This window comes from Schistocerca serialis, chromosome 1 (assembly GCF_023864345.2).
Source record: "Schistocerca serialis cubense isolate TAMUIC-IGC-003099 chromosome 1, iqSchSeri2.2, whole genome shotgun sequence".
NCBI lineage: Eukaryota > Metazoa > Arthropoda > Insecta > Orthoptera > Acrididae > Schistocerca > Schistocerca serialis.
In genome coordinates, this window is record NC_064638.1 from 177,570,552 (window position 1) to 177,597,735 (window position 27,184).

Below are 27,184 nucleotides of genomic sequence, written 5' to 3' on the forward strand. Positions count from 1 at the left end.
ACTCTTAGACTGACATTGGGCACCTGTTCAGCACAATGCATGGACGCTTTCATGCTTGCATTCACCATTCTGACGGTTACTCCGGTTATTAATGTACTAGCATTTCACATTTGCAATAGGCTTTCTCAGACTTACATTAAACTGTGATCCTGCAACGTTAATGATTTAAATATGTTACCTCGACACTTCCGTTAGTTTATTATACTCGCGCCCGACCGATTGGGTAAGCCAACTTCTGGTGTGTGGCAGTTATACTCCGAAGACGAATATCGGCTGATCCCCGTGGCTTGGCTCCTAGGCGTCTCCCTCAACCTCAGATGAAAAACATATCGTAGAATGTCCTCCAATATCATTTTCCAATTCCATTGTCCGCTGAACTCCAGGGCTTTTGTTAGCACCGTCAGTATTGGTTGCGTGCACGATTTCTGCCCGCCAGTATCAAGAGCATTCTCCCTGTCCCTTCTCTTTCTCTTAATCTATTTTTCTCTTTATTTTCATCACCATAGTGTTGCGGGGACGCCTCACATTCCGAGCACTTCAAAATTAACTTTCCTTCCCAGTTTCTCTTGTCGCTTTTGCAACGAATTCTCTAGGCGGCAGTTCGTCGCTCTCTGCATGTCTTCCAATACTGTTGACTCGAAAGTGTGCGCGAATGCAGTAAAGCGTGACCGAGCCGGACTCAGCGCCCGTCCTAAAAATATCTTCCTTTGAGCGTGTGAGTCGCGGTCGGCGTAATGAATGGAATCCGGTCACTTCCTGGCATATCGCCTTCGCCAGCAGGGAGACCTGACCTGGCTACGCTTGCGAATGCGAATGTTAGTGCTAGCTCTCCACAGAAGGACTGTCTACGTGCATTACTTTACTTATTGTGTAATCGGACAGTAAAGGATCTCACTTAGTCACATTTCGCAGTGATAAAATTCCGGAACACAGAGTTCAGTATTTCTGACATCTCTGCGTAGCTTCCGTTTCGGCTCTAGTATGGATCACTGATCAACTGTTTGGGCGACTTCTATTTGCTGGTTATCCTATCAAATTTCTCGACGTCGTCATCTTGCAGTACTGATACAGAACCTTCTTTTGTAAGATCTAAACTTCCTGATAGCTGATGATGGCAGTAACCGAAACGACGCAGTGAATAAAGAAATTTTAATAAGCGATCTGGACGGTTTCATTCACAAAATATCCACAATGGTCACGGAATCATGCAGGAGCTTCATTTTCTTTATTAAGTCTTGTATTTGCTGCGTACCTATTTTGACTTATTCCTCGACTTACTTTCCAAACGTCAATTTTTAGGAATATTGTCCTCGGTTTAATGCAATCGTTTCATAGCAGTACATTTTATGTGCGGATGTGTTTTTTTCTGAGCCACTCTGAACTATGCATGGTAGATATAGTAATGCCAGTAGTTTCAAGTGTGGAAGTGGACTTACAGGTTTAAGAATGAATAGGTAATGAAGAAAACAGGCGAAGAAAGAAGATTGTTGGAAGTGATCAGAGAGAGGAAAAAGTCTAGGATATACAGGGTGATCCACTGATCGTGACTGGGCCAAATATCTCACGAAATAAGCGTCAAACGAAAAAACTACAAAGAACAAAACTCTTCTGGCTTGAAGGAGGAAAGCAGATGGCGTTATGGTTGGCCCGCTAGATGGCGCTGCCTTAGGTCAAACGGATATCAACTACGTTTCTTTAAACAGGAACCCCTATTTTTTACTACATGTTCGCGTAGTACGTAAAGAAATATGAATGTTTTAGTTGGGCCACTTTTTTCGCTTTGTGATAGATGGCGCTGTAATAGTCACAAACATATGGCTCACAATTTTAGACGAACAGCTGGTAACAGGTCGGTTTTTTAAATTAAAATACAGAACGTAGGTACGTTTGAACATTTTATTTCGCTTGTTTCAATGTGATGCATGTACCTTTGTGAACTTATCATTTCTGAGAACGCATGCTGTTACAGCGTGATTACCTGTAAAAACCACATTAAGCAATAAATGCTCAAAATGACGTCCGTCAACCTCAGTTCATTTGGCGACACGTGTACCAACGTTCCTCTCAACAGCAAGTAGTTCGCCTTCCGTAATGTTCGCACACGCATTGACAATGCGCTGACGCATGTTGTCAGGCGTTGTCGGTGGATCACGATAGCAAAGATCATTCAACTTTCCCAACAGAAAGAAATCCGGGGACGTAAGATCCGGTGAACGTGCGGGCCATGGTATGCTGCTTCGTCGACCAAACCACCTGTCATGAAATATGTTATTCAATGACGCTTTAACTGCATGCGAGCTATGTGCCGGACATCCATGTTGTAAGTACACCGCCATTCTGTCATGCAGTGAAACATCAGTAGAACATTACGTAAGAAATCAGCATACATTGCACCATTTAGATTGCCATCGATAAAATGGGGGCCAATTATCCTTCCTCCCATAATGCCGCATTAACCTGCCAAAGTCGCAGATGTTCCGTTTGTCGCGGCCATCGTGGATTTTCCGTTGCCCAATAGTGCATATTATGCCGGTTTACGTTACCGCTGTTGGTGAATGACGCTTCGTCACTAAATAGAATGCGTGAAAAAAATCTGTCATCGTCCCGTAATTTCTTTTGTGCCCAGTGGCAGAACTGTACACGAAGTTCAAAGTCGTCGCCATGCAATTGTTCAAAAATGTTCAGATGTGTGTGAAATCTTATGGGACTTAACTATTAAGGTCATCAGTCCATAAGCTTACACACTACTTAACCAAAATTATCCTAAGGACAAACACACACACCCATGCCCGAGGGAGGACTCGAACCTCCGCCGGGAGCAGCCGCACAGCCCATGGCTGAAGCGCCTAAGACCGCTCGGCTAATCCCGCACGGCGCCATGCAATTCCTGTTGCATAGAAATATGGTACGGGTGCAATCGATGTTGATGTAGCATTTTCAACACCGACGTTTTTGAGATTCCCGATTCTGGCGGAATTTGTCTGCTACTGATGTGCGGATTAGCCGCGACAGCAGCTAAAACACCTACTTGGGCATCATCATGTGTTGCAGGTCGTGGCTGACGTTTCACATGAGGCTGAGCACTTCCTGTTTCCTTAAATAACGTAACTATCCGGCGAACGGTCCGGACACTTGGATGATGTCGTTCAGGATACCGAGCAGCACACGCCCGTTTGGCATTTTGATCGCAGTAGCCATACATCAACACGATATCGACCTTTTCCGCAATTGGTAAACGGTCCATTTTAACACGGGTAATGCATCACGAAGCAAATACCGTCCGCACTGGAGGGATGTTACGTGATACCACGTACTTATACGTTTGTGCCATCTATCACAAAGCGAAAAAAGTGGTCCAACTAAAACATTCATATTTCTTTACGTACTACACGAATATGTAATAAAAAATGCGGGTTCCTATTTTAAAAAAACGCAGTTGATATACGTTTGACCTATGGCAGCGCCATCTAGAGGGCCAACAATAGCGCCATCTGTTTTTCCTCTTGAAGCTAGACGAGTTTCGTTCTTTGTAGTTTTTTCGTTTGACGTTTATTTCGTGAGATACTTGGCGCGGACAGTATCAATGGACCACTCTGTACACTGCATAGAAATTGTATGAAACAAAGGACTACAGAGGAAAAAATGCTCTGCACTGTCCGGATCTCCTCATTCCCCATGCCGCTGCCTGTGTGTCCATTCCTCCGCTCCCCATTTCTATCCATATTCCCCCTCTCCTGTCTCTCTTCACCCTCTCCTCCTCCTCGTCCTCCTGTCTGTGCTGCCTCCACGTCCTGCCTTCTCTCTCCTCTTTATCACTCTCATCTCTACTGTATTTTTTTCCACATTGTAACTAACATGTGTATCTAGTTTGACCGAAACTGTTGCAGCTGTTTATAATGAAATTTGCTCACATACGCGCATGTCAGACTTATTTCACACATACTTAACATATTTAACACGTAGTTTTACACATATTTCACCTGCATGTGTAACGAGTTTCGGCCTGCAGTTTCATTTCACGCAGCTTAATATTTATGGCGTCTTATCTCCTGAACTATGTGTCGTACAATGATACAGTTTTGTAGTTACATCCAGAGTCAAATGCGGATATTGTCTGCAAGAAGTGTTGCGAACAGATTTAGTAGCAATGATGTAATAAATTTACACGTCTAACACAATGTGGTAAGTTTTCAGGTATACGTTGTTTATCACGTCGTATCTCCTGAACCAAGTGTCATACAATGATGTAGTTCTTCTGTTACATTTACTGGTATATGTGAATACTGTCTACAAAATGTGTCACTAATACAGTTACTAATAAAGAAATAATAAACTAAAACGTCATTCTTCATGTGGCAGTTTTACTGCAGGAGCAACGATTATGTAGTAAACAACAATTTGTTTTTCCTTTCATCATTTTCTGGGGGTTGTAAAAGAGAAAAAAATTTCGTAAAGATTTGAAATTATGTGTTGCAAGCCTCTAAGTGTTCTCATTTTAAAATGCTGGATCACTAAAGTATGGGTATTCTCTCGTCGCGGGCTACACTGCTTTACCACCTCCAATGCATCCCCTTTGATAGGTTTAATCGATGGTTTAGTAGGAGACGTGAAACCTACGTACACACACACACACACACACACACACACACACACACACACACAAACACACACACACACACATATATATATATATATATATATATATATATATATATATATATATATATATATGCACAGCCGTTTTTATACTTTGTATGGAGTACTGGCTTGACCTGCCGTGCAGAGTATTCTCAGGTCTGGCCCGCAACATGCAGTTTGTCAACAGTGGTATGAATGACACAAAAATTAAACATATAACATGTTGCCAGTCCGAAACACATTGCTGTTTCAACTCAAATTCGCATAAGCAGTGGCGCGACAGTTGTTGAGTTGTTGCCACCAGCGCTAGAATTTAAAGACAATACAATCCGCCGTCCGGTACTATGCCACGTAATGGGGCACGGTTTATCGCTTCATATAGAAATGTATTCGCAGCAGTAGCTGTGCGAGCCAGTAGAGTGATGGGTTTCCCACTCCACGAGTGACAGACGGTCCACTAGTGACAGACGGATACGTCACGTGGACCCGGAGCGTGGGAGAGCTCTGACATATAGGCTACTTCTGTCCTTCAGCGACGGCACACTGAAGCAAATCTGGTATCAGATGTGGCGCCATGATGCATATTTAAGTGCTCGAGTGATCAAATTCAGAATTCTGAGGGACTTACCTATTAATTTCTAACTACAATTTCATTTATTACATTTTAATCCATAAAAGTTAACAAAACATAGGAACGCTGTTATGAATATTGGCGGATAATCACGAAAATGCTCCCTGCTCAGGCAGACGGGAAACAGGACGGCTATAGTCTACGACTGGCTTTGGAAATGCCATCAGTCAATCTTCATTATTTGAGCACGTATCGGTATGCATGCTACAGCAAGCGTATCTATTATGTTCCATTACGCTGCACACAAAAATGGGATGTTCCGGGTTCTATTGATGATAAGAAGGCAGGCAAAAGTGTTTTGGATATTAGGCTAGGGATCATTTATATGCCTAACAGAAGGAAGGTATTAGCGTCACTATCATAAAGTACTGTTCCTTATTAATATTGCTCACTTCTTCCTACTTAGGCAAATGGAGTAAATCGGTTAGTTCTTTTTGAATTTGATGTGGTCTACGGTGTACTTGATAGGACTTATGAAGGTACCATTAGTTCATGAGCGGTTCCCCAGAAAACTCCACAAAAGTGGTGGTTTTACTACATTTTCACCATCACCAGTGGGCCAAAACCCTGCTAAAGATTTCAAGACAGTTATGCACAGGAAATGGCTGAAATTATTACGATATATTTCTAAGATCCCACCCCATCTGCAACAGCCGTGAGAATTTCTTTGCCCTCTTTATCGCTTCCGAGCTAGAGTGGTCAAAATTTACCCTACCTGTGCACGTAAATACGCACGTAATGCCCGGCGTGAGGCGAAAACGTAGTTTATAAAGAAACGTACCACGGAGAAATATGCTGTAAAGTGTCTCCGTTATCATCTGGGAACTCCATGTTATAGTAAAGAAGGACATACAAAATTTTTTGCAACTAAAATCCGGTGTGACGCCTAAAATTAGCTTTGCGTTATTTCAATTTCACAAACGAAAATTTTCTAAATTTTACTGACCGATACATTTCTTTTCAAATGACTTGCCTACCCTGCTTGCAGTAGAGAAAAGAAGGGAACCAGCGGAAATATGCTCCTATAGGAGCTCAAAAATGCGATTATGTTCTTGTTTATTTAAAAGACTCTGAAAGCTGCTTCATTCTACCTTCCTCAGCACCTTTAAAATTCTCCCCAAAATTTTGGCATCCGAATATATTCGCACTTTTTTGAACTGAAAGGGAGGAAGAAAATGGCAGTGGAAAAGAGACGGAAAAGTAATAAATACTGGAAGGTAGTACCCATTGGTTGTGTTATAGAAAGATCAAAGGAGACATTGCCAGTGTGATACAAAGAGAGACACACAGCGCCAGTGGAACATAGCTGACAGTGCTAGAACAGTGCCAGGAAAAGAGTGAGGGAGACAGTGCCAGGCGGGGAGGACTCGAGAGAGATACAGAAAGCGGAAGTGGGTGAGAGCCAGTGATAGTGATGGACAGAGTATATGACAATGACAACGAGGGAGAGCAAGCTAGAAATGGTGAGAAGAGGCAGCAGCAATATGAAGAACGTAGGATGTAAGGCCCGCCAGTTATGCGAAACACCGTTTCTTCCAAGTTTCCAAACATGTTTCAGCACCACTGTGTCATCATCAATGAGTTTCCGTTTTATTTAATGTGTAATGTGAACATATCTACTAAATTATTACAAAATTATGTGGATATTTAGTTCATACAATAATTCGTTTCCTTTCGTTAATACCTTTATACTTGGTGTGCACGATTTTTCTGGACCACTTGTGTATTATTTATAACAGGTAGCTTGTCATCTGCAACCAAAAGAAGTGGATGAGAAATTTTGTTGGGAGTTAACCTATCATCTAAACGTAATTTAGTTTGTCGCGATATTTCCCACCTATATTCGTTTTTACTTACGATTTCGTGTGGCAAGCCCTTTTATTCTAAGCATCATGTTCAGGTACTGTGATGCACACGTAAATATAGCATGTATTTTCACAAATAAGGTCGGAAAAGCACTTTGCACTTCACCAAAACACAGTGTAATTGTGGATGTTGTGTGTCCCAGCCCAGTCAGTGTTCATTTGTTCACCAGTCAGTTAGGCACCAAATTTTAATTTTGTTTACATTTTATCTTTGTGTGTGTTTTCTGTATGCTTTTTAGCTGTTTGTTTTCCTTTATACATGGTGTTCCTTTTGTGTGTAAAATGACGAGTCTTTGCAGAGTGCAGTGTATCCATTTATATATCCAATGACATACAAATAGTAAGAGAGAGCAAGAGGGGCACGGTGACAGTGAGGGGAGACTGTAGCAGTAGGACAGAACGAAGGTGACTGTGACTGTGAGACAGGAGACAACGGCAGAGCGACACGAAGAGATAGTGACAATGAGTTGGACTGAATGTGTGAACAAGAATGGGCAACTGGGTGTAGACGGTATGAGCGACTTACAGCGATGGTCTAGTGTGTGTGAGTGAGTTGCAGTTAGGGGAGCTTGTGTGAGTTTGAGGTGAGTTTCATGTTAAGACAAGTGGGAACGTTTGCATGCTAAAATTTAAAGGTGCTGATGAAGGTAGAATGAGGCAGTTGGTATCCCACTTTTTAATCAGGATCTTTTAAATAAACAGGAACACATCTGCATCTTTTGTTCTCCGATGCAGCATTTTTCCGCTGGTCAATTATGATTGGTTACTTTCATTCAGGAAAGTTATTTAAAGTATAATTTTGCTTTGGAATATATTAATTTGAACATAAAGGACATGAAAGTAAGTATAGTGAATTAATGTTTAATATTTGTGATCAGACTCCGCGATCATTACAGTGATTTATAAGTTTAGACTGGATATCACGTAGAACTGATTGTGTTATATGGACAAGGTTCTTCTTACTTTTATTTATAGAGAAAATTTTTGTATACAAAGTGTGACAGTTTATACGCGATGTATTACGATAGAGAAAGGAGCCTGTGACTATTGGAGAGAGTGCCACAGATTATCCCAAAGTCGTAACATAACACACACATGTCGTATTAAAACATACAAATCCACCTTTTGATGGAGGTTTAAAACTTTGAAATGTATTGTGAAATAAATGAAAACTGATTGGTAACGGTCAACTTGTTATTTCTTTCGTTAATTGGAACAATACATAAAATGGATTCCACGTATTTAAGGACTTGGAAATCATCGTAGCGACGTAGCAGCAATGCATAAAGCCACACTGAATGTCACTGATTATAACAGCGTGTTAGAAACATCGACCAGTGGAAAATAATTCCGGTGGGGATAGTCAGATAGATACAGAAGACAGGAGGTAAACAGGCATCTGCTCTAACGGTCAGTGAAACACCAATTGAAGAGTGTAACGAAAAAACCTGGTATGTGCCGTTTTAAATGAATTAGTTGATGCGTTACAGCGCATCTACGTAAAATTGCCAGTGCACCCAGGACTATGTGCCACAGTGATTAGTTCATTTTAATTCATTCATCGTAAGGTGGAAGCTTTGCTACGTTGCCCACCTGTTTACCCAGGGGTCTGCTAAGTATCAATAGCTGACTTCAATAAAAACAGGATGATTTTTTATCTTGAGTCACTTGGAGTCCTGACATCATTGAACAAAAGATCTTAGTATCCGGCCACAGCTACTTGCTGTGCAATATGGACATTGCGCTGAGTGAGAAGAGGGAGAGCGTGCGCGTGCATTTGTATCTGAAGACCTGCAAGACATTGTAAGATCTGCTACATATGCTAACAAATTTGAAGTCATTGACTTAACTAAATGTCATTAATATTCACTGTACTGTAGATTCCTGACTAACAAGAAAAAAGTTTTACATCTCGAAGGTAACTATGGTACGTATAAAAGCAAGCAATCCCAGAATACTAGAAGTGAAATATATCATCAGCGAATTGGAAACTTGAAAAAATGTTAATATTCTAAAAACTGGAGCGGAGGATTCTGACATCATAAATGTAATATTCAACAGAACTGAAGGGCGAAGATTACTTAGCAAAGAAAAGAAAAATCTTTTTATGAGAATTTGCGTCAAACTTATGTGGACTGATTTGTGTTTTGAGTTTCATTCAATTAGACTGCTGGTAATAGATCTGAAACTACCTTGACACTTAGTTGATTTTTGAGTAAATGAATATTTCTGACTTTAACAATTCATGCTACTAATGTGACACACAGTATCATTACTTAATTCACTGCCGGCAAAAAATTAGTACACCTTGAAAGATGCCGTCCATTTTGACCCGATACCGACAAACGCCCCGTGGGGGCAGTAGAGGTGCTGATAATAGTTTCAACGTCGTCCGCGAACAGAGTGCGTAGTAGCATAGTTACTATAGCGCCATCTATGTCTAGCCTGTAATAGGAAATGCTCACAGCCAGAAGGCTTAGTGTGGCGCGAAAGTGTGAAGCAAGCACACAATCATGCCACGGAGACGTACACATGCTTCCTACTGCCAATTGATCGAGTTTGAAAATGGTCGAATTGTGGCCTTGCGAGTGGTGGGATGGTCCATTCGGAGAACTGCAACAGAATTTGGACATTTTGCCTAAGTTGTGCAACCTGGCAGAAAATCCAAAGAGATTCTGGTCGTATGTAAAGTATGCTTCAGCAAGACACAATTAATGCCTTCTCGGCGCGATAGCAATGGAAGTACCATCGATGACACTGCTGCTAAAGCAGAGCTACTAAACACAGCCTTCTGAACTTCCTTCACCAAAGGAGACGCAAAAAATATTCCAAAATTCGAATCAGTAAGAGCTGCCAATTTGAGTTACTTAGAACTAGATATTCTCCGAGTAGTGAAGCGAATTAAATCACTTAATAAAAACAACTCTTTCGATCCAGACCGTATACTGACTAGGTTCCTTTCAGAGTATGCTGACGCAATAGCTCCATACTGAACTATCATATACAGCCACTTACTCGACGAAAGATCCGTACCCAAAGACTGGAAAGTTGAACAGGTCACACTAGTATTTAAGAAGGGAAATATGAGTAATCGACTAAATTACAGGCTCACATCATTAACGTCGATATGCAGCATGATTCTGGAGCACATAATATGTTCGAACATTATCAATTACTTCGAACAGAACGGTCTTTTGACAAACAGTGTCCGGCCGCTGTTTCCGAGCGCTTCTTGGCGCTTCAGTGCGGAACCGCGCTGCTGCTAAAGTGGCAGGTTCGAATCCTGCCTCGGGCATGGATATGTGTGTTGTCCTTAGGTTAGTTAGGTTTAAGTAGTTCTAAGTCTAGGGGACTGATGACCTCAGGTGTTAAGTCCCATAGTGCCATTGGAACCATATTTTGACAAACAGTGAACACGGATTTAGACAACATCGTTCTTGTGTAACACAACTAGCTTTTTACTCACACGAAGTGCTGTGTGGTATTGACAGAGGATTTCAAACTGACTTCCTGTCAGACAAGTTGCAGCTCGTAATAAATTGCAGAAAGTCATCGAGTAGAACAGAAGTGATTTCTGGCAGTGTCGAAGGTAGTGTTGTAGGCCCTCTGGTGTTCCTTATCTATATAAACGATTTAGGAGACAATCTGAGCAGCCGTCTTAGGTTGTTTGCAGTTGATGCTGTCGTTTATCGCCTACTGGAGCGTCAGATGATCAAAATAAATTGCAAAACCGTTTAGCAAAGATATATGTATTGTCGAAAATTGGAAATTGTCCATAAATAATGAAACGTATGAAGTCATCCACATGAGTGTTAAAAGGAATCGGTTAAACTTTGGTTATACGATAAATTAATCAAATCTAAATCCTGTAAATCTGACGAAATATATCTAAATTACAGTTACGAACGACTTAAATTGGAAATAACACAGGAAAATGTTGTGGGGAAGACGAATCAAAGACTGCAGTTTATTGGCAGAACGTTTATAAGATGCAACAGATCTACTAAAGAGACTGTCTACACTACTTTTCTACACTACTTCGTCCCTTTTTTTTGGAGTACTGCTGCGGGTTTATGGGGTACTTCGAGAAAGTTCGAAGAAGAACAGCACTTTTTGTATTATCGGGAAATAGGGGAGAGAATGTCACGGACATGATACAGGATTTGAGCTGGACATCATTAAAACAAAGGCGTTTCTCGTTGCGGCGGGATCTTCTCCCGAAATTTCAATCACGAATTTCTCCTCCGAATGCGAAAGTATTTTGTTGACGCCGATCTACATAGATAGAAACGACCATCAAAACTAAATAAGGGAAATCAGAGCTTACATGGAACGATATAGGTGTTCGCTTCTTGCGCGCGCTGTTGAGAGTGGAATAATAGAGAGTTACTGTGAAGGTAGTTCGATGAACCCTCCGCCAGGCACTTATGTGTGATTTGCAGAGTATCGGTGTAGAGTAGATGCTGTTATCAGCGGTTACGGGAACATTCTCGCACTAGCAGGCAATGTTCTGGACGTCAACGCATGCCCGGCAGGAACGAGTATTGTAAGGACAGCAGTGGCGGATGGTACAGCTACAGCAGCACAGATAAGAGGGCTTGTGAGCCCAGACGTGTCAGCACCAACTGTTGCGAACCGCTTATTAACAGTGGGACTGCGGGCACGCAAGCCTCTTGCTCATCTTCCACATAGCCCACTGCTTCGACGCGCACGGCACGACTGGTGCCGTCATAGGATCACTTGGTGAATGGAATGACGCCGTAGTCTTCAACGATGAAAGCAGAAAAACGTATTTAGCCTGTACGTAAGTGATGCTCATTTGCGCTTACGACACAGACCTGAGGAGCGCTGTCTGGCAGAGCGCATTCGTCCACGACTCACTGGCCTCGCTGCAGGCCTTATGGGCTGGGGTGCGATAAGCTACAACTCTCGTTCAGCTTTGGTGCTTCTGAAGGGGACTCTAATCAGCGGTTGCTAGATGCAGAATGTTTTTAGACCCGTTCCTTTTCCGTCCTTGCAACAGAAAGGTGTGTTTTCCCAGAGGATAATCCTCGCCCACGTACTGCCCCTGAAACTCAACGCGCTCTGCAAGACCAGCACGATAGCTGAACTTCAGAATTATGTATTAATGCCTTCAGCTGCTGAAGGGGGTTGATATACACTACTGGCCAATAAAATTGCTACACCAAGATGAAATGCAGATGATAAACGGGTATTCATTGGACAAATGTATTATACTAGAACTGACATGTGATTACATTTTCACGCAGTTTGGGTGCATAGATCCTGAGAAATCAGTACCCAGAACAACCACCTCTGGCGGCAATAACGACCTTGATACGCCTGGGCATTGAGTCAGAGCTTGGATGGCGTGTACAGGTACAGCTGCCCATGCAGCTTCAACACGATACCACAGTTCGTTAAGAGTAGTGAGTGGCGTATTGTGACGAGCCAGTTGCTCGGCCACCATTGACCACACGCTTTCAATTGGAGAGAATCTGGAGAACGTGCTGGCCAGGGCAGCAGTCGAACATTTTCTGTATCCAGAAATTCCCGTACAGGTCGTGCAACATGCGGTCGTGCATTATCCTGCTGAAATGTAGGGTTTGACAGGAATCGAATGAAGGGTAGACCCACGGGTCGTAACACATCTGAAATGTAACGTCCACTGTTCAAAGTGCCGTCAGTGCGAACAAGAGGTGACCGAGACGAGTAACCAATGGCACCCCATACAGTCACGCTGGGTGATACGCCAGTACGGCGATGACGAATACACGCTTCCAATGTGCGTTCACCGCGATGTCGCCAAACACGGATGCGACCATCATGATGCTGTAAACAGAACCTGGATTCATCCGAAAAAATGACGTTTTGCCATTCGTGCACCCAGGTTCGTCGTTGAGTACACCATCGCAGGCTCTCCTGTCTGTGATGCAGCGTCAAGGGTAACTGCAGCCATGGTCTCCGAGCTGATAGTCCACGCCGCTGCAAACGTCGTCGAGCTGTTCGTGCTGTTCGTGCAGATGGTTGTCTTGCAAACGTCCCCATCTGTTGACTCAGGGATTGAGACGTGGCTGCACGATCCATTACAGCCATGCTGATAAGTCATCTCGACTGCTAGTGATACGAGGCCGTTGGGATCCAGCATGGTGTTCCGTATTACCCTCCGGAACCCACCGATTTCATATTCTGCTAACAGTCACTGGATCTCGACCAACACGAGCAGCAATGTTGCGATACGATAAACCGCAATCGCGATAAGCTACATCCGACCTTTATCAAATTCGGAAACGTGATGGTACGCATTTCTCCTCCTTACACGAGGCATCAAAACAACGTTTCACCAGGCAACGCTGGTCAACTGCTATTTGTGTATGAGAAATCGGTTGGAAACTTTCCTGGTCAACTGCTATTTGTGTATGAGAAATCGGTTGGAAACTTTCCTCATGTCAGCACGTTGTAGATGTCGCCACCGGCGCCAACCTTGTGTGAATGCTCTGAAAAGCTAATCATTTGCATATCACAGCATCTCCTTTCTGTCGGTTAAATTTCGCGTCTGTAGCACGTAATCTTCGGGGTGTAGCAATTTTAATGGCCAGAGTGTATATCAACGGGGACAGCTGAAAATGTGTGCCCTGACCGGGACTCGATCCCTGGACCTCCTGCTTACATGGCAGACGCTCTATAGATCTGAGCCACCGAGGGCACAGAGGATAGTGCGACTGCAGGGACTATTTCTCGCACGCCTCCTGCGAGACCCACATTTTCACCTTGTAAGTCCACACACTACATTCGCAGTGTCCCTACCCAACACATTTACTCATGGAAGACATTCTTACAAATTCCTGTAAGAGTTCGTTTAATATGTGTGCAGCCGCACAGAAGAAGGAGGTCATGGCCAGTATTGCCAGAACTATATACTTATGTTTATGTGGTGTCTGCTCTTTCGGTGGCTCAGATGGATAGAGCGTCTGCCATGTAAGCAGGAGATTCCGGGTTCGAGTCACGGTCGGGGCATACATTTTCACCTGTCCCCGTCGATATATCAACGCCCGTCAGCAGCTGAAGGTGTTAATATATAATTCTAATTTCGTTCTAGACGCCTGCATCAATGGTGTCTGTTCTTTCGGACATGCCCGAAAGAACAGACACCATATCCATTTAAGTATACAACTGGACTTGTCTCTAATAGAGCACCTGTGGAATATGATGCTGCGAGAAGTGACTTATGCGACTCGTCAACCGACAATTCTTACAGAACTACGTGAACAGGTCGAGCAGGCGTGGAATAACGGATCCCAGGACAGTATTCGCGACGTGTATGATTGGCTAGATGATAGAGTCAGCTTCGGCATTGCCGCCCGTGGGGGATACACTACGTACTAATATGGGTGTTTAAGCATTGGTTGATACCTGGTACCTCCGAACCGCATGTGCCATTGTTGGGTAAATGTATTGATTTCTTGTACTCCATATGCACTATTGAAACATAAATCTTAAGTGGGTTGAAAATCTCTAAAAGGGTGTACTAATTTTTTTCCGGCAAACAATCTACCCACAACTGTCCTATTTAGTGTGGACTATATTTAATATTAAAATTTAAAAGGATAACTTCTGTGCTACATTTCTGACACTTAGCAGGTTTTTGGATTACACTCTTCAGTTGCACACTGTTAGCATTTACTCTTGGTAATTTTTTCCAACAGAGCCTCCATATTGAACTTCACGTAAGGGATAACTTACAGTGTTAGCATATTTGCATATACAAGGGTCACTCCAAAAGTAATACACAGTATTTTTTTAAAAAAAATCCATCTTTTATTCTACATGTCTGAAAGTTTTACAGTGTGTAGATACACCCTTTAGGAACAATATTTTCGTTTCTCCACATAATTTCCATTCCTCTCAACTGCCTTATGCCATCTTGGAACCAGCACCTTTATACCCGCACGGTAAAATTCTGGACCAAGTTGTTGGAGCCACTGTTTGGCAGCGTGCACAAGGGAGACATCATATTCAAACCTTGTTCCATGAAGAGAGTCTTTCAGTTTCCGAAAGAGATGATAGTCACATGGAGTCAGGACTGTAAGGTGGGTGTTTCACTGTTGCCCATCCGAGTTTTGTGATCGCTTCCATGGATTTTTGACTGACATATGGCCGTGCATTGTCGTGCAACAGCAAAACATCCTGCTTTTGCCGATGTGGTCGAACACGACTCAGTCGAGCTTTAAGTTTCTTCATTATCGTCACATATGAATCAGAATTTATGGTGGTTCCAGTTGGCATGATGTCCACAAGCAAGAGTCCTTCGGAATCGAAAAACACCGTATCCATAACTTTTGCAGCAGAAGGTGTGGTTTTGAATTTTTTTTTTTTTTCTCGGGTGAATTTTCATGATGCCACTCCTTTGATTGCCTCTTCGTCTTTGGTGAAAAATGATGGAGCCATGTTTCATCACCTGTCACAGTTCTTCCAAGAAATTCATCTCCACCATTCTCGCACTGTTCCAAAATTTCGCTGCATACCGTTTTTCTTGTTGCTTTGTGAGCCACTGTCAACATCCTGGGAGCCCACCTGGCACAAACCTTATTTAACGCCAACAGTTTCAGTATTCTGCGAACATTTCCTTCCCCTATCCGAACGTAGCGTGACAATTCGTTCACTGTGATGCGTCTGTCAGCAATCAACAATTCGTTAACTCTCTGCACAATGTCTGGAGTGTGTGCAGTACGAGGCCTGCCGATGCGAGGACAATCCTCCATATTGTCGTGCCCGCTTTCATCACGTAACCTGCTTGCCCACCGACTAACTGCTCTGCGATCGACAGCAGCATCTCCATACATCTTTTTCAACCTCTTGTGGATGTTTCCCACTGTCTCTTTTTCACAGCACAGGAATTCTATGACAACACGTTGCTTCTGACGAACGTCAAGTGTAGCAGCCATCTTGAAGACATACTGTGACGGCACCACTCACGGGAAGAGGTTGAACTAAGTTTGAAAACAAGCGGGAAGGATGTATCTACACACTGTAAAACTTTCACACATGCGGAATGAAAACTATATTTTTACAAAAATAGTGTGCATTTCTTTTGGAGTGACCCTGGTAGTAATGAATCGCAGCATAAAGATTATCTACATCGATGTTTTCAAATAAAATGGAACGGTAACCTCGATCTCATTTACTTTTATGAAGTGGAAGTGCTACAGTGTGTGGGAGCAGTGGATGAGTGTATAATCTGCGTGCTACAGCTCGGCCCTCCTTCGTCTGCCCGCAGGCGTGCGCAAGTGCGGGACGCGCGCGCTGCTCGAGATGCTGGCGCTGCACCCGCGCGTGCAGAAGGCGGCCGGCGAGGTGCACTTCTTCGACCGCGACGACAACTACCGGCGCGGCCTGGACTGGTACCGCCGCAAGATGCCGCACTCGTTCCGCGGCCAGATCACCATCGAGAAGAGCCCCAGCTACTTCGTCACGCCCGAGGTGAGTCTCCGTCCGTCGCCTCTCCCAGTCGCCTTGTAGGGCGCGAGCCATTCTGCATGTTCGTGTCACGTACCAGGCTCCCTATGGTGCGCTGTGGCCTTACCTATGCTTACGGTCGATAGAAAAAGAACCTCTACACCCGCATTAAATATAGCATCCACTGCTAAACGCGAGGGAGACCGCAGACATGTGAAGGGACTACGTCGAAGGTCTCTATGACGACGAGGAAACGTCGGATGAAGTAACTGAAGAAGAAACGGGAGTTGATACAGGATGTGGTGCCACCGCCAGACACCACACTTGCTAGGTGGTAGTCTTTAAATCGGCCGCGGTCTGTTAGCATACGTCGGACCCGCGTGTCGCCACTATCAGTGATTGCAGACCGAGCGCCGCCACACGACAGGTCTAGTCTAGAGAGACTCCCTAGCACTCGCCCCAGGTGTACAGCCGACTTTGCTAGCGATGGTTCACTGTCTACATACGCTCTCATTTGCCGAGACGACAGTTTAGCATAGCCTTCAGCTACATCATTTGCTACGACTAGCAAGGCGCCATATTCAGTTACTATTCTGAACAGATAATATTGTGAATCATGTACCGTCAAGAGCGACGTTCATGATGGTATGAAACTAATTACGTCCGCTTTCTGAATTCTCATTCCTTGTCATGTTCCAGACCTCACGTCAGTATAGTTCTTCCCTCTTCACGCCAACCTGCGTGAGCTAAAACGCCTGCATTTCGGCTTCCTCTAGTAACACGGAGACATACGGGACCCAGTATTGGAGTCAGAGTTTTGGAAGGTATGCGACCAGATAGGGCGGAAGGGATAGATTACATACCTTCGGAATTTCCGAGGTCGTTGCGGAAAGCGGTAAACAAACGACAGTTCTAGCTGGCGGGCAGACTCAATGAGACCGGGGACATATCATCAGACGTTCGGAAAAAATATCATCCCCATAATCCCGATGACAGTAAGGACAGATAAGTGCAAGAATTATAGCACAATCGGCCTAACATCTCGTGCATCCAAGCTGCTGGCAAAAATAATGTACAGTGGAATGGAAAAGATATGTTAGATGACGATCAGTTTGACTTTAGAAAAGATAAAGGCACCACAGAAGCAGTTGATAATAGAAGCAATATTTAAGACAAATCAAGACGTGTTCATTTGATTTGCCCCCAAGAGAAAACGTTTCATAGTGTAAAGTGGAGCAAGGCACTCGAAATTCTCAAGAAGTTAGGTATAAGCCATAAGATGGGTAATACAAGATATGTATGAAAACCAAGAAGAAGCAAGTAGAGTAGAAGACTAACAACGAAGTTCTCGGGCTATAAGGGGGTTGTGAGGCACTGATTCAGTCTCTCCATTGCTGTTCAATTTGTACATCGAAAAAGCAATGACGAATATAAAAAGGAGGTTCAAGAGTGTGATTATTATTCAGTGTGAAAGGATAGATGATAATATTTGCTGATGGCACTGTCATTCTCAGTGAAAGCTAGGAAGAATTAGAGGATTTACTGAACACAATGAAGTCTACTGAGTACAGTATATGCATTGCCAGTAAACAGAAGAAAGAGGAAATGAATGAGGAGTAGCAGAACTTTGACGTCAAAACTGAGGACTATGAAGTAAACGCAATAAAGTAATTCTGCTACCTTGGAAGAAAAATTATGTATGACGGACAACGCAAGGAGGACATGAAAGTAAAATAGCGCAGGCGTAGAGGGCATTCCTGGCCAAGAGAATACTACTAGTATCAAACATTGGCCTTTTTTAAGAAAGATATGTCTGAGAATGTACGTCTCCAGCAGAGCATTATATGGAGTTGAATTATCACGGTGAGAAAACCGGAAAAGAAGAGAATCGAAGCGTTCGAGATGTGCTGCTATAGAAGAATGTTTAAAATTAGATGGACTGAGAAAATACGAAATGTGGAAGTAGTCCGTGGAATTGTCGAAGAATGGAATATATGGGAAACACGAAAAAAGGGACAGAAAGATAGGACTTGTGTTAAAACATCAAGGACTAGCTTTCGTGGTACAGGAGAAAGCGGTATAGGAGAAAAACTGTAGGGTAGAACAGAGATTGGACTATATCGAACCAACATTCAACACTTTGTGTAAGTGTGAGATGAAGAGGTTGCCACAGAAGAGGATAATGGAATGTGGTGAATTTGATGTCTGAGGTCAATTTCATGTCTCTAGTCTCGAAGCTCACTTGTGCTGTCGAGGTTCCTATTTGTGTTCGATGTACTCGTAAATATTTGTAGTGACTTGGCCAGACAGCCAAGCCACTGTAAGATAGCCGAATGGCACGCGTTAAGCTCACGCAGATTGGCGTGAGGTCTGGAACAAGGTAAAGTAATTATCCTGTAAAGAAAAGAACGTAGTTCTTGGAATACTAAACTTTAATCCACAATTGGAGAACATCGCTCTTGTTTAGACATTATTACACTGAATATAAACTGGTAATGGCGCCTTGCTAGGTCGTAGCAAATGAAGTAGCTGAAGACTAAGCTAACTATCGTCTCGGCAAATGAGAGCGTATTGGTCAGTATAGCTTCGCTAGCAAAGTCGGCTGTACAACTGGGGCGAGTGCCAGGACGTCTCTCTAGACCTGCCGTGTGGTGGCGCTCGGTCTGCAATCACTGACAGTGGCGACACGCGGGTCGGACGTATACTAACGGACCGCGGCCGATTTAAAGGCTACCACCTAGCAAGTGTGGTGTCTGGCGGTGACACCACAATATTGATAAATGGGAACATGTATTCGTAGCCCAGGATTTATTTTGTAAACAACCATAGAAGTCGCTCGTGACGGGTAACGTACCCGTTCTCACGCGGTTGCCAGATTACATTTTCTTAGCATTCACAAAAATTAAAATATCACTTGCAACAACATTGGTTCAGTCTGTATCTATCCAAAATGTATCGAAAGACATCGCACTATGCACCAGTTGGAGGGATATCACGTCACAAAACGAAGTATAAAATAGTATTTAATGATAGGATTAAGCTGTTTAGATTTACTTTCATTTATCACAGTATTAATGTAAAAGAGGTTATCAGCTGCAAATTAAATTGGGTTGAACGCATATTAGTGACGTAGCAATCAGACTTGAGTCCACTATAATATTCTGTAACCTGCCTCCTATCTTCGAAAATAAGTGAAATTTTTAAGAACTTTAAAAGGATTGAGAATTTATGTATAAAATTTCTCATCTTAAAGGAATATTCATACCGATACCAAAACTGCCTTTATATTTTTCGAGTGCATAAAATTCATAAAGTTACGTATTATTTAATTTTCTGATTTATATCTTAGTAACATTAATTCATCTGATGCGTTTGGATTACAGTTGTGGGTGTAAAACATGGTCTTTTGTCTTTCGGTATCTGCTGAATAAATGTTATTTTGAAAAAATAGGGTTTTAATTGAATATGAATACTGTGCAACGGCCTCCCTTGTTCATATGCGATGTAATTTTTTAAAGAAGTAAATGGACTGGTCGCAACAGAACCTAATCTCCTACCATGGTCTTTAGTTCCAGTTCATGTTAGGGAAATTTGAGGTAATTAATTAAACTGAACGATTGTATAGTATCAATGGAATCAGCAGGCAATCAGCAATACTGTACTGTTCTCGTAAGTAGGTTTAATGAATACAAAAATGGAATTTACATGATACTAATTTTCGTTAGTTCAGAGACTTTGTTGTTGTGTGTCCGATCGACTGTGAAACTATATCAAGGACCTCGCCTGTGTTCACAACCTGTATTTTGCGTCGTTTATCATGCTATATTTTCACTAAAGTTCAGTCTTGTTCACACTATTTATGTTTTAATGATATAGGTAACCGGTTTCGGTTCTTTTTACAAAACCATCATCAGACCCATGGTTCCCTTAGGATGGTATGCGGAGCTCTCCTCGCTGCTACGCTCCGCCTACCATCCTAAGGGAACCATGGGTCTGATGATGGTTTTGTAAAAAGAACCGAAACCGGTTACCTATATCATTAAAACATAAATAGTGTGATCAAGACTGAACTTTAGTCAAAATATAATAATTAATTGATCACTGTTTTCCAAAAATGTTTACCAAAATTGTTTATCATGCTGTTCACCAAAAGTTACTGAAGAATTTTGCTCTTGTAAATGTCACTCCCACACTCAAGAAAACGAGCGTTGGGAGCAGAACCTCGCATTGCCGTCCTGGGCAGGGTTTTCTGCTGGCATCCTCAGACGCGTCATCGAGCAACGAGTGTGAACTAGTGCCATGTGAATGACTGTATTTAGTGCTTGTTCAAGTTGGTGCTACGGAACGGGTGTGAACTAGTGCCATGTGAATGACTGTATTTAGTGCTTGTTCAAGTTGGTGCTACGGTGTTATGGATGCAGGAAAGACGGTGTTGTCACATAGCCTACACCCGTTTAACTGCACGTAGGAGACGGTCTGACATAACGTCCCCAGCTGACGGACTGATCACTGTTAGCTATCTCATATCACTCATCTCCTTGCGAAAAGGTTTGTAATGTAACCGAGGACAGTGCAGCAAAGTCAGGTGAGTAGGAACGTTATGCCAAGTCGTTTGCTCCATTGCCAGCCAAACACTAGCAATAAAATTTCTCAACTCATTGCTGAGAGGTATGTAATGTAAACCAGGATATTGGAGTGAAGTCTCGTGACTTGGAAGTTTACGCCACCATTTTCACTCCCAAAGGTAGTCAAACACAAGCTATAAGAAATCTTCATCTATTTGTGGAGAGGTTTGTAATGTAACACAGGATATTGGAGCAAAGTCTGGTGACTAAGAAGTATGCGCCGTCATCTTTACTTCCACTGCCGGCCAAACACTAGCGATAAAAAATTCTCGCGTCATTGCGGAGAGGTTTGTAACATAACACTGGATATTGGAGCGAAGTCTGGTTACTTATACGTTTACACACCACCGTTACTCTCCTTGGCAACCAAACACAAGCCATAAAATTTCTCAGTCATTGCAGAGAAGTTTTTATTGTAACCTAGAATAGTGATCCAAAGTCTGATGACTAGGAAGTTTAAGCCACTACCTTTATTCCCATTGATGGCTGAACACTCGCATTCTCAACTGATAGCGGAGAGGAGTATATTGTAACCCAGGATATCAGAACTAAGTCTGCTGACTAGGAAGGTTACGCCAACATCCTTTCTGCCCTTGCTGGCCAACCACTAGCGATAATAAATTCCCAACTGATCGCAGAGAGGTTTGTAATCTTACTCAGGATATTGGAGCAAAGTCTGGTGACTAGGACGTTAATGCCATCATCTTTACTTCCATTGCCGACTAAACACTAGCAGTAAAATATTTCTTCCACCACCAGAACTCGAACCGACTACCTCTGGATTGAGCGCGACCGCAACCCCGGTTGCAGAGGTTGGTCTTCGTTGATAAAAACCATCGAATAATTGGTCTTTTGTCTCAGGCAGTACACTGAAAAGGAAAATCGGAACTCACGAATAGTTTTGAAAATCTCCTTACGAAATACACAGCGATATAATACCAAATACTAATCGAATGAATTAAACGGAATTCGGTCACTATCATCTTTAAACGACGAAGATACACATCTGTGCGCAGTTCTTTTGCACTAAGTCCATTCATCTATCTCTATTTGAAGCAAACAACATTTTCAATGAAATTAGATACGGTTTGAATCACATTATTTTCTGTCAAGATCATCGCTAATGAACTCAACCCAGTCTAAATCACAATGCCCCTTAAAAACGTCTTTATAAAGTTTTTAGTCTTGAGAAGCACCTCGCAGCCTCAGAGGTAGTCAGTCGTAGGTAGCGTGCTGACAGTTGTTAAGAGTCTGCACGTTTCTGCCATTTACAATTATGAACTGAAAGGAACAGATGGAGCTACTGACGATTCGGAAATCCTTCCGTCTCTAGATAACTTCTAATTCTGAAGTTGCAAGACCATTCTCTGAAAAAGGATACCGTTCTATTGTCTACACGATCAGTTAAACAAGGAATTGTTCATATTTCAAACGTTGGGGTTTTGAAAAAGAAATACTGCAGTGTCGTACATCACTAACACAACGTTACCTCCTTCAACACATCACACTCACCGCCACTTTCCCCCCACTATTTCTGCACTGGAATGTACCTAAGAGTTCATAACGTATCGTGAACGCACGTTAATATTGTCTCCTGAACAAACGTGGGAAGCCAGGTGCTAGGCAGACGGAAGGAGATTTCCAACTATTTCATAGAGTGGAATAATTTGCAGTTGTGAACTACTGCGTGCTTAGATATTAAAATTATTTTATACGAATTATATTCTACAAGAATTTGATGTAGTACTATTTAGGTGATCACTTATAAATGTGTTCCGTGGTGAAACCGCAATGAGTGGACGCGATATAGTTCTGTCGTTCACAAGCCGGCCGAAGTGGCCGTGCGGTTAAAGGCGCTGCAGTCTGGAACCGCAAGACCGCTACGGTCGCAGGTTCGAATCCTGCCTCGGGCATGGATGTTTGTGATGTCCTTAGGTTAGTTAGGTTTAACTAGTTCTAAGTTCTAGGGGACTAATGACCTCAGCAGTTGAGTCCCATAGTGCTCAGAGCCATTTGAACCATTTTTTTGTCGTTCACATCACAATACCTCTAAATTTAGGACTTTCCATTATTTCCTTGTCTAGGTCAATTTAAGTTTCCAGTATTAATAAGTCATGATCAGTTGTTGAACGGAATCATGCGACCTTACAAATGTTTACACAATAATTTATAACGTCAAAATCAACTAATTATTACGATATTCACATTACTAGTTTCGCCACTTTATTGCCATCTTGAAGTGTGATACTCATTTAATTAGCAGTTTCGTCGTGATGTTCTAAAATTCATTTCATGCACTCTGAACATTTTACGTTTACATTTACGTTTGCTCCCAAAGGAATGTAGGAAGCTTAACGCGTTAAGTGCGACGAAACGGACATCACAGGCTGAAGTGCCGCCTGATGCATCTACTACCCGCGCTGCCGACCTGTGTATACGGTTGCCTGCGGCGACGGCGATCGACCACCTGCATCCAAGTCGAACTTCGGAATAGCCTTGGCGCCTCTTGTGCACCGTCCGAGGCAATATGCACGCGAGGACAGTTTTTTAGGAATAGAAATAGAGAACTGCTACGGAGCAGAAGCTTTAATGGGTTCGCTTCCCATGTAACATTCGAACACATGACGCTTTAACACGCATGTCCCCCTCATATATTATGGCTACCTCGTCAGAAGACAGAGCAGCATAATAACTAAAATCAACTGAAATATTACAACATCTCTGGTTATTAAGCAAAAAAATTTTAAGAAATCACTGCTATTACAGGACTAAGCTTCTTTGGCGCATTGTTTCTCACGAATAACAACTGCGAAAATATAGATTTTACAGTTTCTTTGCTCTTCGTATCTCGTACGCTTTTTTACTTATGGATGTGTCTCAGAACTACATTCGCTGTGGCACTTATAATTCAGTTATTGAAGAGCCACAAGATAGCAACTGATAGCGCACTTTCAGTGAGTTTAATCGGTGGAACAATCCCCTTCCCCCTCCCTCCAGCCGATCTATGTATGCACACACTCCATCGCGTCCAGACGCAGAAAACTGAGGGAACTGGTTATTACGTGAAAAATATGATCGGGTAGGCATCACTTCCTGTGGTACGAATACCAGAGCCGAAGACAACCTTAGTGTTCCAGTCCCACTTAGCTACCACATGACGAATAACATTAAATGGTATTCTTGGCGACGGAAATAGTAGTACGCCAGCTGCAGTATCACACTGATTTTAGCGTCCGCTTTCATGACCACGGAAATTTTTTTGTAATACTAATTATTCGGTATTTATGTTGTGCTTAGGTTACACTTAATGTAACTCACATTTTGTAAGCACTCTTCTTGTAACATAGCTCAGTTGCTGTTATTTTGTTTGGTATTTCACGGAAAATACTCATCGACCTTTTCTCCAAAGGTCTCTTTAATTTTCCTGTAGGCAGTATCTATCTTACGCCTAGTGAGATAAGCGTCTACATTCTTACATTTGTCTTCTAGCCATCCCTGCTTAGCCATTTTGCACTTCCTGACGATCTCATTTTTGAGACTTTTTTATTCCTTTGTGTCTGCTTCATTTACTACATTTTTATATTTTCTCCTTTCATCAATTAAATTCAATATTTCTTCTGTTACCCAATGATTTCTACTAGCCCTCGTCCTTTTACCTACTTGATCCTCTGCTGCCTTCACTACTTCATCCCTCAGAGCTACCCATTCTTCTTCTACTGTATTTCTTTCCCCCATTCCTGTCAATTGTTTCCTTATGCCCTCCCTGAAACTCTGTACAACCTCTGGTTTAGTCAGTTTATCCAGGTCCCATCTCCTTAGATTCGTAAGATACGCACAGAAAAAAACTAAATTGGAAAGATTTTTTATGTTTCAGAACAAAAGTTGGATGTGATACCAACAAACTTTACAACGAAGATTTACAGTAAGCAAAAGTCTTAGACCTTCGAATTAAATTAGTAATATCCTAATCGATTTCGAGATTCTTATGCACTAAAGTCTTTTCACAACAGCCAGTTGTGTACAGGGGACAGAAAGTTGTAGACAACATCTGAACATGAAAGATTACATTCGAGAGTCGCAGCAAGCTCTGTGATGTGATGTGTTATGCTGTGATGTTGTGTTGTGTGGTGTTCGCTACAGTCCCTCGGAAGTCAATGATCAGCACGGTCGCGCATTTCACGGTAACTGTAATTTAAGATTTATTTTAATTCATGACTAATCTCCGCCTCTTTCCCATGCGCTCAGTATGGACTACCCTACTTTGAGTACTGCAAAAAACAGCACTGTTGATTGTATTAATGATAGCAAAAATTGTTTTCTGCTGTATTCAGTAACTTTTAATGTTTCAAGCTCATAGACCATATCCTCTCAATGTAATGAACTTAACACTTGGACAAAGATAATTTTCTCTTATAACTTTCTTTCTTTCTTGGGGCCTTTATTCCGCGCCAATGCGGGGTCGGCTGTGTTACTACTCATTTGGCAGTGTTAGTTGCAGAGGGTGGCTGGTTCAAAATGGCTCTGAGCACTATGGGACTTAACATCTGTGGTCATCAGTCCCCTTGAACTTAGAACTACTTAAACCTAACTAACCTAAGGACATCACACACATCCATGTCCGAGGCAGGATTTGAACCTGCGACCGTAGCAGTCGCGCGGTTCCGGACTGAGCGCCTAGAACCGCTAGACCACCGCGGCCGGCCAGGGTGGCTGGATGCCCTTCCTGCCGCCACCCCAAACCCCCCGGGACGGAAGTAGTGTACCCCAGCTGTCTGCGTCTAGTGTAGACCAGGAAATAGTGTGAACGTTTGTCAAATGTCTGCGAGTAATGTAGCTGAGGCGGAACGTGGGGGCAAGCCCGGTAGTCACCTAGCGGGATGTGGAAAACCGCCTAAAAGCCACATACAGGCTGACCGACAGAACGGCCCTCGTCGTTAATCCGCCGGGCAGATTCGATCCGGAGCCGGCGTGCCTACCCGAGTCCAGGAAGCAGCGCGTTAGCGCTCTCGCCTACCCTGGCGGGTTAGAATTTTCTCTTATAACTATGTGATGTTAAAAGTTTCAATTCTAACCAGCATGTCCACATATTCCATTTTATTTCATTGTATGTGCACAGGTACTTGTCTTAATACTGCTACTTGCATTTTATAGGTTTTAAGTACTTTTATTATTACCCGTGACTTTGTGTTAAGTCTGCTGTGGTGCAGCTTGATGTACAGTACACTACATACACACTGTTTTTATTATGCAGGGGCCTGAAGGTAGCATACTGAATTGCCGGAACCGGAAGCGAAAATAAAATAAAATAATTTCTCAATTTGCACGGATGTTTGGCGAATTCCTTTGTTGAACAGAATACTATCCTAAAATTTCATTACGCAAAAGGTTATGGTCGTTCAACATAAATATCTAATGTCATTGAAGATGGCAATTAACAACCAAATGTTTGAACAGATGACACGTTCTGAATACCTCGACTGTTTATAACAATAATGTAGATGAAAAGTTGCACAAATATCGAGCAATGCGTAGAACAATAAGTAGAACAATAAACTATAAAACTGGAAAAGATTTCAAAAACTCATGTTTTATTAAAACTATGGGGATACCTTTACTATTGTATGGAAGCAAGAATTGGATAAATAAACCAAACGAGGTTAATGAAGAATTAAAGAGTTCATAATGCGTTGAAAAAATCATACTGTTAATAAGGAAGCAGCTCAGTACAGAATGGATGGAAACAGCGTTTGAATTGAATAACTATTATAGAAATTCCTGAACTACAACTCAAAACGGATGCCATGGGTATAAACTTTGTGGAGACGCAGCGGTTAATTACCTAACACCTCTTAGACGATAACGACGAACTTATTAAAAGACTTTATTATTTGATCAGTCATAATAGGAGTAAGACGGCGCAACTGAGCACGTCCAAACAGATACGAACCTGCAGGAGCTGTTGTATGCTG

General features: G+C 42.5%; 1 protein-coding gene across 1 annotated transcript in view; it reads left to right on the forward strand.

Moving 5' to 3' along the window:
- The window catches only part of LOC126458367 (heparan sulfate glucosamine 3-O-sulfotransferase 1), a 145,193-nt gene that overhangs the window by 15,414 nt on the left and 102,595 nt on the right, over window positions 1-27,184 (forward strand). The window contains exon 3 of the mRNA XM_050095379.1: window positions 16,412-16,614. Coding sequence (XP_049951336.1) covers window positions 16,412-16,614 — 203 coding nt within the window. The remainder of the gene's footprint in view (window positions 1-16,411; window positions 16,615-27,184) is intronic.